At 38.0% G+C, this 14,251-nt stretch overlaps 2 protein-coding genes across 5 annotated transcripts in view; both read left to right on the forward strand.

The window, feature by feature from the left end:
• Positions 1 to 14,251, forward strand: part of LOC141759697 (casein kinase I) — a 407,488-nt gene that overhangs the window by 39,469 nt on the left and 353,768 nt on the right. The window lies entirely within an intron of this gene.
• Positions 5,035 to 13,781, forward strand: LOC141759792 (small ribosomal subunit protein eS17-like). Its single transcript, XM_074622181.1, has 5 exons — positions 5,035 to 5,183; positions 6,319 to 6,470; positions 10,575 to 10,680; positions 10,942 to 11,007; positions 13,657 to 13,781. Exons 1-5 carry the CDS (start codon positions 5,181 to 5,183, stop codon positions 13,732 to 13,734), a joined length of 405 nt encoding a protein of 134 aa, XP_074478282.1. The 5' UTR covers positions 5,035 to 5,180; the 3' UTR covers positions 13,735 to 13,781.

A 14,251-nucleotide genomic window follows, 5' to 3' on the forward strand; every position in this document is an offset into this window, starting at 1 on the left:
GCCAAGAGTGTAACTGCCCATCTTCAGGCACAAAGAGCATCAGTCTGCCATTTGGCCCCTGCACTTTTTTCCTCCAAAGAGGTCAACCCTGGCACTGGGACCCGGGCCTGAGAGAACAGAAGACCAGAGACGCCTCCTGCACTGTGTTCTCTGAGGAGGATTTCTGCTCACGCTGCTTGGTTAAAGCGCTCCCCTTAACCACGCCGCTGTCGAAAAAACACACTACAGTCTCTTTTTGACTCACATGCAGTTTTTGCTCCTGTTGGCTTTGTGATAATGAGCAGACACTTGTACATGGGGCTGAAAAATAATGCTATTTATGCTATTTATCTCTTGGTTGCCACCAGTTTTTCTTACTAATTCTAAAACATACACACTGAATGTATGGACAGAGACGTAAATGACTTTGGAGCATTTATATAATCTGTCATGCGCATGGGAAGGAAATTGCAGTTAAGGAGTTAAGACCAATGTTTTAAAAAAAAAAAAAGGAAAAAAGTGAGACCAAAACTATTAGAGGGTCTTAAATGTTCTTGATCTTAATAATGTGATGGTTAATAATGGACTCTACACCAGTAGACACTGGGGGCTTTGGAGTGACAAGAGAAACTGGCGTGATGTGCTTTGGAGATTGAATCACAGCCTCTCGACGCTACTGTCCAATGCCTTAACCCCGACCAACCGACCAGTCGACCACCACATCACATCACCAGTTGGATAGACAAGTTGGCAGCATGACGGTTGTGAGATTTGCAATTATTTTGGGGTCACCTGTATAATAAAGCCCAAAGTTGCGGACTGTTCCCCAGCTAGCATCAGAGCAGTTAATGACTTCCCTTGTAACACTGAGGATCCCAAGAGCGAGCAATGCCAAATGGAAGGTTTGGTGTAATAATGTGTAACGGTGTAATGGCGTCCCTGCCCCCTGCGTGTCCAGTCTGAAGACCCCCTGTGCTGCAAAGCGATGTTTTAAGTTTGGACGACTCTGCTGAACCCCCCTGTACCCCCCCCCCCCAACCCTCCCCCGGTCCCTCCTCTCCTCGACGCCGAGAGAGAAACGTCAGCGAGGGCGGATAAGTGAACGTGTCCATACCATTTTTATTTTCATTTAGTGTCATGGAGGACTGCCTTGAAACAATATCCTCGATATGTCACCTTGCCTATCCTCCAAACAGAGAGTGAATTACCGTACATAGGTGTTTTATTTTTTTATTTTATATCTTGCTAATGTGAATTTCTTTGAATGCAATTTTTTTTTTCCATTCCAAATAGCCATGGTTTTATGGGGAAAGAGAGGGTAACAAAAAAAAAAGCTTGAGACCATGACTGCACTACATTTGTTGACCCCGGCTTTCCCTGACAAGACCCTGCCTTCTTAATACTGTACTTTAAACGTGCTTATTACTTTAATTGTAGCTGCCTCGTGTGCTAGGCCTTCCCTATAGGGTGCAGGGAATACACTTTAAATCGACTTTTATCCCCACCCACTCCTTTTTTTTGTTGTGCCATGACACCCTCTCCCTTTCCTCTCTCACACACACATACACACACACACACACACAAGTCCTAGATGAATCAACTGTCATCGCAGTGTTAGATTTGGCGTTTTGTGGACCTGCTCCATCATCTTTAGAAATGTTGTAGATGTTGCAAACTATCTCAAAGAATCAGTATGTAAACCTGCTTGTTGCGTGTATTTACACTGTATAGCTTTCGGTTTATTCTCACCCCCCTGACATGTCAGTTTCTCCGGGGTCTAAGTTATTGTGTTATTGAAAGTACTTGAATATGAAAATCTACGGGACCTTTTCTTGTTTGTTTTTATTTTCTTGGTCGTCATTATCATAGTAATTCCACGCATAGGATTTGAGGGGATCGGTGGGAAAACAGGCTATTTTGAATGACAGGTATTCATTTCTTTGAGACGTCTTAGTGCCTCGTGAGTGTGTTGGACAGGTGTCGGACTCACCTGTGGTGTCCTGTGCTAGCTGACCGGATGAGGGTTAATGTTTTTTAACCGTGTTGGTTTGGAGCTTAAAATCTCCCTGTGAAACATTCACCATAATGTATTTTGATCCGACACCAAACCTGTGACATCTGCTGCCTTTTGATTCTCCCCACAAAGCATCAGCGGCACCCGGACTGTTTTCATTCCAGCTTTCCTGAGAAAAGTTTAAAGTATTTCTGCGTAGTGAGATGGATGTCCAGACGATATAGCCTTCAACGTTCCCCCTGAATTCCCCGAGTGCCATTCCTGAGACTACTACTAGCCCATGCCTTTTACCTGTGCCAGGAAAATATGAAGTTGAATGTTTCTTTTGACCATCGCATTCCACCTTGTGTCCTTGACGTGTCCACTGTCATTTATGAAAAACTCGCAGAGCGACGTGGCCCAATTCAGTACCAGGAAGTGTTGTTGGAGTTGTCGGAAAAAAGTGTTTTATGAGTCGCTTCTGTTGGTTCTCTTAATGTTGAAACCAAGTTTATTATTTCAGAGTTGTGACTGGTCGTCTTTGCAACATCTGCTTCTTCCTTAAACTGTGGGTCGTCCGGCTGAACTGGTAGATATAGATATATTACTCTGATGTATTTACTTTTTACTCTCCGGGCCTCATACAGAGCGATATAGGAGTACTCTGTATGGTTTGTATCTGCATGGCTTATCTGGAGGCGACAGCAAGCGGTCTTTCTCTCTCTCTCTCTCTCTCTATCTCCAGTGAATCTTCTCACCTGTCGGCTCATAATACTGTTGGGTCAGTGAGACGTTACGGCTTCCAGTCCTCATGTAAGATAAATAACTTTTTCATGTCTTCTCACAGCACATTCCATTTCAGTTCCCATTATTTCTGATAAACTTCACTTCAGTCAGCCTTGTGTTTATGGCTTTGGTTGTGTGTAAGTCACATTCCTGTGTGTCAAAGCTGTGTAAATCAAAGCAAAGGACAGTTAAAGTGTGAATGAATGGCTTTAGGTCTTTATGGGTTCTCTGGCACTTTTCCCTTGTTGCTGTACTGTAGAGTTGTCTTGGATTTACTGTATATTTTTCTTTGAGGGAGAGGTTTAGGGTGACATTTACTGCAATATTGTGATGATTATTTGAAAATTGTAAATTGTACAGAGTTCACAATTATACTCTTTGTTCTTTCTGTTGGGATTCCATATAAAATATGTATTCTTTGATTTTTTTTGTTTCGTTTTTGTTTTCCTCTCAGACTGTGGAAAATCAAATTGTACAGCTCCAAGAGTTTATCCTCCCCTCAGCATTGTTTTTTTTCAGAGCTATGATTAAGAGAAATCTTAAAACTGTAAATAAATATTATTGTGTTGAAATATGAATGTCACTTCAAAAATGTATTTGAATGAGTTAGTCAAGGGCTTCAAGAATGAAGGACCCAAATTTCTTCTTTTTATGGTTTCATATTTTTAATTTACAGAAAGGTAAAGGTCCTTTTTATCTGAGATGCCTATGTTTTGTTTTGTTTTCCTCCTTGGATTCATATAATACAATGTGTCACACATGAACCTTATAAAATCACTTTTTATTCCCTCCACACCTAAAGGGAAACTCCAGTTTGCACCCTTTTTTATGTAAAATAAAAGATCTCTCCACCTTGTGGGAATGTCTTTTGTGAGATGATTTTGTATGAAGTGCTTCAGATATTGTATTCTAACTTTAATGAAGTCGCAAAATGAATCCAGCTAGTTTACGCTAATCTCCGAGTGTTGTCTTCATGGATCCTCTGTGTCAGGATTTCGGTCTGACCCTTTGGAACTTCTTATTAGATGTTTTCTGTTTAAAGAGTAAATGAAAAATCTGATTATAATTATATTATATTTGCGTGGGTACACTATATACAGAGAGGAGGGGGCTTATGCATTTTCTATTGTCATTTAATATATATTGAGTTGATAACCTGATTATTCTCAGATTTTTCCCTCTTCCCTTTTATTATGAATTTAACAACATAACATCAAGACAGTTAACTTATATTATCATGCACAGCAAATGCTTCGATACATCTTTCAATTTAGACTGTAAAGGAAACCATGTTCTGAATAACTTGTCGGAGGTAATCTTGACAAGAACGGTGCGGTTTGCTCTTCAGAATAAGTTGTCTGAGTCGATGGTAAGATTGCGCATGCCTCTAAATTAAAACAATGTCCCCTTGTCACAGGTTGCACAGGTTGTCAGGGAGTTAAGATGAGTAGTTACTGAGATTTAATTTAGAGCGCTGTATATAGGATCACCATTAGCTCATGTGGTTGCTAGTCTTTCTGGGGTCCACAACATTGTACATTTCCTACAATACTTACTGTATTTAACAGTTGTACTTAATAGTTTCTTTGCAGCTTAAGACTTAAATTCAATATTATATATTGTCTTAAATAATGTCAGCTTTTCTTTTTTTTCTTGTTTTTTTTAAACTTGCATCTTCATTAATACACATTATTAATTCACATTCAATTGATGCTTTTTTTTTTAAAAAAAGGTTTTATTTTGAAGTCCTTTTTTATATTTGTTCACTCATATACAGCAGTAAGCTCACAATGAACAGGAAAAAAAGGTGGCTAAGAATTTTAATTTGTTTTTTATTTAAAAAATGTCAATGAAAACATGAATGTATAATACGATTAATACACAACACATTTGATGCTTGAATATATTTTATTGCAACTGGTTTAAATAAGTTAAGATGAGCATTTATTAATCAGGCATTGCAGCAGCACAAGGATGGGATAAGCACAGATAGAAAAAAAAAATTATAATAATTAATAATAAATTACAAGGCAAGCAGTATATATACAGTACCCACGATCAGTGTTATACTTAAACTAATAGTGCAGTAACCTGTCAAGCAAAGTGACATATTGGTGTGACAAAGTCAGCAAAATACAGTATATGTAAAAGTAATATGATAGTATATAATATGATTAAATAATGATACTTACAGTACATGATGAATGCAGGGATTTGGCTTGTACGTAATTATTATCCATTCTGACACAATAACTTTATCCACCATTGATAAAGTGTGTATTAAAGTTGTATTAGTTGTGTCTCTTCAGGTGCACTTCTCCTCTCCCGCCGCTAGTGGTCGCTGTGGGCCGCGGCGCTGTGTCTCATCTATAAACCTGCTGTATGAACTTCCGGTGTCTCTCTTCCACCGGTCCGGGTAAACATGGTGGGTAACACAGAGAACACTTCACCTCACCAGCCCGCACAATCCTCTTCAATCCTCACTGTTAACTCACCCGCTAAGTGGTTACACACATCACTCTGCACACTGACGGCACACAGATTTATAAACGATGGGTTTGGATGCTTTTTAGTGGAGTTAAATATGTGTAAACACGGGCTAAATGTTGCCGTGTCACAAGCTAACGGGCTAATGGTTGCCATGCTACAAGCTACCTGGCAACCAAACGGCCCAAAACACAACGAGAATACGTTAACCGTTAACCGTTAACGGTCGGATTGGTTCAGTGTTCTGTTGTTTAAACGTCACGTTGTTTAGTTACCGTTAGTTAGTTTTAACGGCCAGTTTAACCGTCGCTAGTGTACTAATGTTTTATATGATATTGGAGGTGTGACGCGTTACAAGTCCAGGACAGATCTTACAGTTATATCAGGTTTCATTATTTTAATTATCCTGTCCTGAAACCAACAGCATTAAAGCATTTTAGTAACACTGAAACACCGCGTCTTATTTTGAAAAACCTGCCTCGGTGCTGTGACTTCCTGTTTAGAGAGCTGTCATGCAGACTGGCTTCTAGAACGTTCCAAGTCTCACTACATTTCTTTCACTCAGTGATTAAATTGCTCCTAATTTGTACACTTCTTATCCTTTTAAACAGATTTAAACTCTAACATTGTGAGTTGGGGAAACCTGCAGGCACCCTGAGTGTCAAGACTACAGTAAAATGCCCTCTGATGTGTAATTACAGTGATTTTATGTGAGAAAATTCAGTTTTAGTAGGAACAAACACCACTGTGGATATGTTCTGTAGATATAGTGGCAAATTACACTCCTTGAATCAATATACCACTGCAAAAGCGGTGTTTTGTGATCGTTTTGCTGTGTTTTGACACCAAATAACAATGAATTAGTAACAGGTATTGTTATATTAGTTATAGAATACCATCCCAGCTGAAAATATTCCCAGTTTGACCACTAATACACAGTCCAGTGTAATGAACATCAACTAGACAACTCCATGCGTGATTTTCTTCCACATTATACATCCTTATTGTATGTTTTATTGCTATATTTCTCAGTTGTATGAACACTGAAGCGTCTCTGTTTGGTTTCTCTTCAGGGGCGAGTCAGGACCAAGACGGTCAAGAAGGCCGCCAGGGTCATCATTGAGAAATACTATATGCGTCTGGGCAGTGACTTCCACACCAACAAGAGGGTGTGTGAGGAGATCGCCATCATCCCCAGCAAGCCTCTGCGCAACAAAATTGCAGGGTAAGTGGAATTTGCTGCTATTTTTAAGTGTGTGTGTGTGTGTGTGTGTGTGTGTGTGTGTGTGTGTGTACTGCGGAAACATGCTCTCCTGCTAGCTGGTGTTCTTGCTCAGACCCCCATCAGTGTTTTATGATAAGTCGAGCACAAGTGATTGTTATTGTTTGCAGCCTGGTTCACCTTTCTGAGTTCACCTCAAACTTGATGGTGACATGAAAGTGTTCTTCAGCAGCAGCATAAAACAGGCTGTTTAGCAGGATATGTCATTTCTTTAGCAAGAGGATGAATAGTAGTTAACAGGGGCTGCGTTCCAAATCGCAAACTTTCTGTGCATTCAAATACCCTTGCTACCTTACTAAAGTTTTAGTATGTCTCAATACATAATATGTCAAATGCCAAAAATACCACAATGTCCAACTACATCCGGTCGCATTTTGCAGTATGCAAGCCAGCATACTTTTCTGTCTATTCTGACCCACAATCCTCTGCGCAGCGGATATATGAGCATGAGGGTCTAAGTTTAAGATGCAATGTTATGACAAAGTAGTATTGGTGCCTTCAAATGAGGAGGTGTTTACCGTGTTCACGAAAAGAGTCCATATGAACACCCCCTCTTGTGGTATTCACAACCACGTAAGTTCACAAGTTGTCATGTTTGTTTGGAGGCCATGGAAGTTCATTTTTCAGGGCATGATAAATTAATATATTGTAATTTCCGTCATATATTTTTTTTCTTCGTAATTTTATAATATGTCTGAGGAAAATGTTTACATTACCAAACGCAGTAAATGCAAAGACTTAATGACAGAGGAAAAACTCTGTTTAGCAAAATGTGGATCATCCATGTTCAATGTTTTTAGCGATGGGCTTGTATTGTCATGGTGCTCTTCAGAGAGATTCAGGAAGTCATTTGTAGCTGCTGCTGTGAAGTTTTGATGTTACTGTTACTGTTGATGATCTGATGTTGATGACTAGGTTGGTGGTTGAACTTGTGGTAATGTTGGTGATGTCATACAGTCACGCTGATGTTGATGTTTACACTATTTATTACTAGGGGTGGGAAAAATTGATTCACCTATGTATCGCAATTTATTTATTTTTTACGATTCTGAAATAGATTTTTTTAATGCCAGAATCGATATATTTGCTTCATTTGAGTCTATGCAGAGGTCTGCGTGGATACGACCTGCACCCTCACATTTTAAATCCAAAGTGGTAAACACTACACATCCAGTAAAGTATGGAAACACTTTGGTTTCATACTTTGCAGGAAAAGCAGAGCTAGACATCACGGCTAAAGCTGCATGCTAACTCTGTCATGGACAGGAAACGTTATCGTATTTCAGTAACGTGCTGTCAAGCCAGCCGTGACTCACATCTCCGTGGTCTAATCGGCTGACAAAATACATATATGGCAACAAGATTGATTGATTATATTCACCAGAAGTATAAAACATGACATGTCCCTTATAAATTAAAAAGAAAATACCACTAATTTGAGAGGGAAATGTCTTTATTCTTTCATTTTTGGGTTATTGGAAAAAATCTAATAAATACTGCCTGACAGTGACTGATGTATTTGACTTCAGGACATCTCTTACTGCATACATGCTGAAAATCAAACATTTTTACTGTATTAATTTAGATATTTTTTTCAAAGTAAAAGTCCCTAGAAGTGTATGGTTTAACTTTTTCCCATGTTCTAGTGTTAAAAAAGTTAACAAATCGCAATAAATTGTAATTTTGAATTGCAATACTTAAAAAGTCGCATTACATATCAAATCGGCACCCAAGTATCGTAATAGTATCGAATTGGGAGATAGGTGTATCGTCCCAGCCTTATTTATGATGGTGCTGTGCTATCCCCCTTTTGTACTACCGTGAGATGTGTATGTCTTCTCCTATTGTCTAATCAGTAGTCTGTCCTGTATGTATGGTGGCACTCAGTTTCCCCCCTGGCGGATTAATAAAGTATTTCATATCATATCGTGACTGAAAATATCAGCCCCTACTGCTCTTGGCATCTATACTGCACCATGTAGTTTGTTTTGTAAATACAACGACTGATGCTTGTGTTTATTTTTTTTCAAAAGCGGCAGGATGTGTGGTGTTTGTTAATTGACTGAATAAAATGAGCAGTAAACTAGTTGTGTTAACTGTGTCCTGGCTCTGATAATGACCTCAGTTTAAGATAAAGTGCTCACAACACAGTTTTCATGTTCAGATTGTATTCTATATGATGAGTGTGAATTGAAACACAGTGGTTGGTAACTGTCTGAATGTCGCAGTCCTGTAGATGCATCTCTCACATTTTCCAGACATTTGTTCTTGTGTCAGCTGTGAAAATTAGATGGTGTTCTCTTTGCTGGATCCTGCAGAGCCTTCAGGGTTGATGTGAAAACGAAGCCTCCCCGTCCTCTGTTAATGTTTGTAGTCAGTGGAAGTGAGTGAAGAGAAATTCACAGTAAATTCCCTCAGAGGAATCGACTGCTGTAGTTTCCTGCAGCTGTTCATCTGAATTAAACATATTACCCCACTTTAATAGTTATTCTTGGAATGGATTCTTTTTTATTGAGAAAATAAATTTATTTGGTGCTTGTGCTGAAGAAACGGAGGTGTTGGCCTCTTGTGGCTTGCTGTATTACAGTTGGTGTGTTGCAGTTATTTATCTGTTTTGATTAAAGTGTTCTTATAGCTCCCACTTTTTCTAGACAGCTGGAGGTCAGTCGCGTGCATGCTCAGCAGCTGTTGAATGCAGAGCACTTTAGTTGAATTAATCTGTTTTGTTGTTGTTTTTTGTACTCAAACTGTGGCACAGTTGACTGAGTTGACTGATTTTCAATGCTTTATATTGATGTTGCAGAATAAATTGGGCTGGTCTTTGTGGTTACTAATGCAAAGTTTTCCCATTATATTCATTGTGTCAGGGAATGTGAGCCACAATATTTATTCATTTGTTTATTTATTGAGTAATCTGTGTGTTATGAACTTCAGAGCAGTTGCACAATGACCACTAACTATTAGGTTTAGTAACACAATACTTCAAATTCCAGCTGCAACTGTGTTTTCAATATTGTTAAATATTTTGATTTTTATTACTGATTTGTCATAAGTCACCAAAGTAATGTCTTAAAATCTCTAATAAAATTAAGTAATCAATCAATTATTAACTGAGATCTGTAACCAGCTCATATTTTATATTTTTACTTGCTACAGTAAATAGATATCATCAAAATGGTCGCACAGTAAGTGCATCTAAATGATCAATCAACTAATGCAGGGGCTATACACTATAGATGTATAGATAAGATAAAACTTAACCAGCACAAGGACAAAAATAAGCACAGATAAATAGAGAAAGTAGAAAATAAATATGAAGAGGTATATTAAAGGAAGAGTGTGTAACAATTAGGGGGATCTATTGGCAGTATAATAGTGTATAATTTAGTGTATAATCACCTGATAATAAGAATCGTTGTGTTTTCGTTACCTTATAATGAGCCGTTTATATCTCCGTAGGGAGCGGGTCCTCTTCACGGAGTCCACCATGTTGCACCGCCATGTTTCTACAGTAGCCCAGAACGGACAAACCAAACTCTTAATTTTCTCCTACCTGGGAAGGAGTCGATAATGTTACTCGCTCCCGCCGCCGCTTTCTCTCTCTTCACCACTCACTTCCCACGTACACACACACTCTACGCACTGGCTCTGCTCCAAATGGCTCTAGAGAGGGACATTCACGTTTTCGCGTCGGCCACCGTAGCTCTCAAACACACTCAATAAATCTATTCTGAGGCAAATTACATCACTGGTACAGGCGAGGTAATGTAAAAAACATTTCCCAGTTAAAAATATGTTATATTATTTTTATCTCCACAACCATCTGGCGACCCCGAAGTTGAGAACCACTGTCACCAAAATATAAAAGAACAATTAAAGACAAAATTTACGAGGCAAAAGTGACAGTGGTGTGATTAATAGCAACAGAGTCGGCAAGGTATAGTGTATGTAAACTGTACACCAGACTAATATATAATCTGATTATTGTGTTGTCGACTTGTTGGTGATACGGTTGATAATAACCATGTGCTCCTGTTTGTCTCTCAGGTATGTGACACACCTGATGAAGCGCATCCAGCGCGGTCCAGTCAGAGGAATCTCCATCAAGCTGCAGGAGGACGAGAGAGAGAGGAGGGACAACTACGTCCCAGAGGTCCGTTCACACTGTGTTTCTCTTGATTCATTCAATATGATGCTTTGGTTTAGAAACTCACATACATCTCACAATTCCTTTATTGCCATTGGACAAAGTACAACGTACATCTCTCAGTTTTTATCAGTTGTTTATTTAGATAATGAATGGTGTAATTGACGACCACCGTTAATCTTCCCAGTTGTTGCTAACTAACTTGAATTGAACATTTTAAAAAAGACACAGTTCAGACGGCTAATATGTTGTTGTCTCGTCTTCCAGATCTCTGCTCTGGACCAGGAGCTCATCGAGGTGGATCCAGACACAAAGGAAATGCTGAAGATGCTGGTAAGTGTAGAACACATTTGGCTGCTCTTCTTAGTGACAGATAACAAGCTTTTTGCGTTGAAGATTCCCACTTTGGCCACATGGTAATTAAAATTCCTTCAGGATAATCTGTATAAACATTTCTCAGACATTCTGACTTAAGTAAGTCAAAGTTATTTATTGAGCACATTTAAAAACAATTGTTGACCTTACAGAAAGATGATTACATTCAGATAATGAGGGGTGGAATAAACAAAAATTAATTGATAAAAATGGAGGGGATTAAAATGCATGTGAAATTGGAATGGTACATTTTTTAATTGATTTGATTAATTTAAAAGACAATTTGACTAAAACAGTCGTGATATGATGAAAACATCTAACATTCATCATTCACAACACTAATTTGCTGTTTATCATTTAAGGAAAGTGGCTTCAAGGGTGGAAGTTACAAAAAATAACTGAAGAGAAGAAGTGATGAAAATGTATATGAACTGAAAAATAGTCAATTGATTTGGTAATGATAATTTGGTTTATCGTGTACAGCACGCAATTTTCAAGTAACAAAAATTGCATGTTGTGAATGATGAGCACCACTGTTACAAATAACATGTCAAGTTTATCAAATCAATTGACAATTTATCACTCTATTTTTCAGTTCACATACATTTTCATCACTTCCCTTTTCTTTAATTATTTTTTGTTACTTCCACCCTTGAGGCTACTTTCCTTAATGGCAAATTTGTGTTTTGAATGATGAATTTAAGATGGGGGAAAATGATAAAACATGGCTGTTTTCATCATATCACAACTGTTTTAGTCAAATCGGCTTTAAATGATTGAAATCTCTTGATAATTTATCACATAATTTTTCATTCCTATGCATTTTGATCACCTCCCCTTTTAATTTATGTTACTTCCACCCCTCATATCAGATCAACAATGCAAACATTATTATTATGAAAATCAATAAGACTCAATCATTTTGGATACAGTACAATCATAAAAACACAACAGGCGTAACTTGTAACATTAATGATGGCTGTTTTAGGTTTGTCATTGAGCCAGTATGCACACTACCAGTGCCTCGGTGACCACACATTAACAAGGCTGACATTAGTTAAGGGATAGTTTAGGTGTTTTGAAGTGGGGTTGTATGAGGTACTTATCCATAGTCGGTGTATTACCTACTGTAGATGACGGTCAGCACGCCCCTAGCTTGGAGAAACAGACAGGCGTTACTGCACGGAAGCAAAGCAATGTTCTGCTGTGGATGGGGCCGGCAGCAAAACTTATTTTAGCCACCTAAAAGAAGTCAGTATCCGTTTAAGTGTACGCTATATTTAGAATATTTCACCCCTTAACCTTGCCGTTAGAAAGCCCTTTCCGACAGGGAACTGAAGCCGTTATCTATGCTCTCGCCAAAGCAACCAGACTCCACTAGAAAAAAAGTAATTTTTACCTTGCAGAACACGGGGGTTGCTGGTCTAACGCTGCCTCGATTGGTTAGTTCAGATTCACCAAAGTCACACAAAAGCATGCATAAACTAGCCAATCAAGGCAGCGTTAGACCAGCAACCCATGTGTTGTTCTGCAGGGTAAAATTGCATTTTTTTCAATGGAGTCTGGTGGCTTTGGCAAGAGCATAGATGGATACAACTGCTTCAGTTTCCCGTATGAAAGGGCTATCTGACAGCAAGGTAAAGCAGTGAAAATATTCTAAATATAGCGTAAACTTAAACAGATATCGATTTTTCTTTTTTTTTTAGGTGAGTCTTTCTTTTAGGTGGCTAAAATATGTTTTGCTGCCAGCCCCGTTCACAGCAGTACATTACTTTGCTTCCGTGCGGTAACTCCTGTCTGTTTCTCCAAGCTCGGGGTGTGCTGACTGTCATCTACTGTAGTCCATACACTGACTATGGATAAGTACCTCATACAACCCCAGTTCAAAAAGCTTATGACATGAAGTGCTTTTAACAAATGTAAGAATATTCTTTTTCTAGATAAACCTATAAAACTATCATTTGAGACATTACTGCTCACATGTACTGTATTATCAGCAATCTGTCCATGCAGACAGCATGTAGATGAACTGTCACAAGTTTTTATTTAATAACAGGATTTATCAAAGCAACTTTTCAGACTTCCCCAGATAAAAATAAGTATATCATTTGTACCCTTATTATATTATGTATATAAAAATGTGAACTATATATGTTTATCATGCTTTGTCATCTCAATGAATCATATGATGCAGCTACTGTATTGTTGCAGCATGTGGTCTGTTTGCTAGCATGCTAAAACTCATATTTTGATTCCAAAAGAAACCATATTCCAACACGTCTTATTCAAGATACTTGCATTTTCATAACAAATGAGTACTTACCAAAAACAGGAGTAGAAATGTGCAAAAAATATTATCTTCTGGGGGTACCAAAATCACCAACGTTTTTTTTTTTTCTTCTTCTGGGATCAGCAGGCACATGTGCTTCGATGACTCGATATCGACAAAGCTGATTGACTTATAATAAAAGCTGTCATTTATGTAACAACCTGCTTCATTGGAAGAAATATCACAATTATGGAGTTCTTTCCTTTTTTTCTGGGCTTAATAGGGATGTTTGAGTAATAGGCCTGTGATGACTGATATTCCTTTTCTTCCTCTCGTAGGATTTCGGTGGCCTGTCCAACCTTCAAGTCACCCAGCCAACTATTGGAATGAACTTCAAAACACCACGAGGACTTTAAAATCATGTTTAAGAATCCTCTTAATAAAATAACATAATTATTAATAAGTGTCTCCCTTTTTTTTTTACCCAAGAAGTGATGATGAATGTTTCCTAAATGATACATGAACAGCTACATGGAACACAGCCTTTATTATTATAACATTTTATGCCTCTTGTATGGTATTTTTTAGGGCATACTATATACTATGTTTATATGACTTAAGACGTTTTCTGACAATCCAACATACTATACTGTGACTTTTTAATGATTTTTTTCGACATACTATGACAGTATAGAAGGTCGAAAAATTTAAAATAAGTCTTAGTATAGTATGTCGAAAAAAAAGTCATAGTATGTTGAAAAAGTAAAGTCATAGTATAGTACGTAAAAAAATTGAAGTCATAGAATGTCGAAAAAAATTAGTCAGTATAGTATGTTGAAAAAATAAAGTCATAGTATAGTATGTAGAAAAAAATTAAAAGACAGTATACTATGTCGAAAAAATTAAAGTCACATTATACTATGTCGAAAAAGG

Source organism: Sebastes fasciatus, chromosome 2, assembly GCF_043250625.1.
Source record: "Sebastes fasciatus isolate fSebFas1 chromosome 2, fSebFas1.pri, whole genome shotgun sequence".
Lineage (NCBI taxonomy): Eukaryota > Metazoa > Chordata > Actinopteri > Perciformes > Sebastidae > Sebastes > Sebastes fasciatus.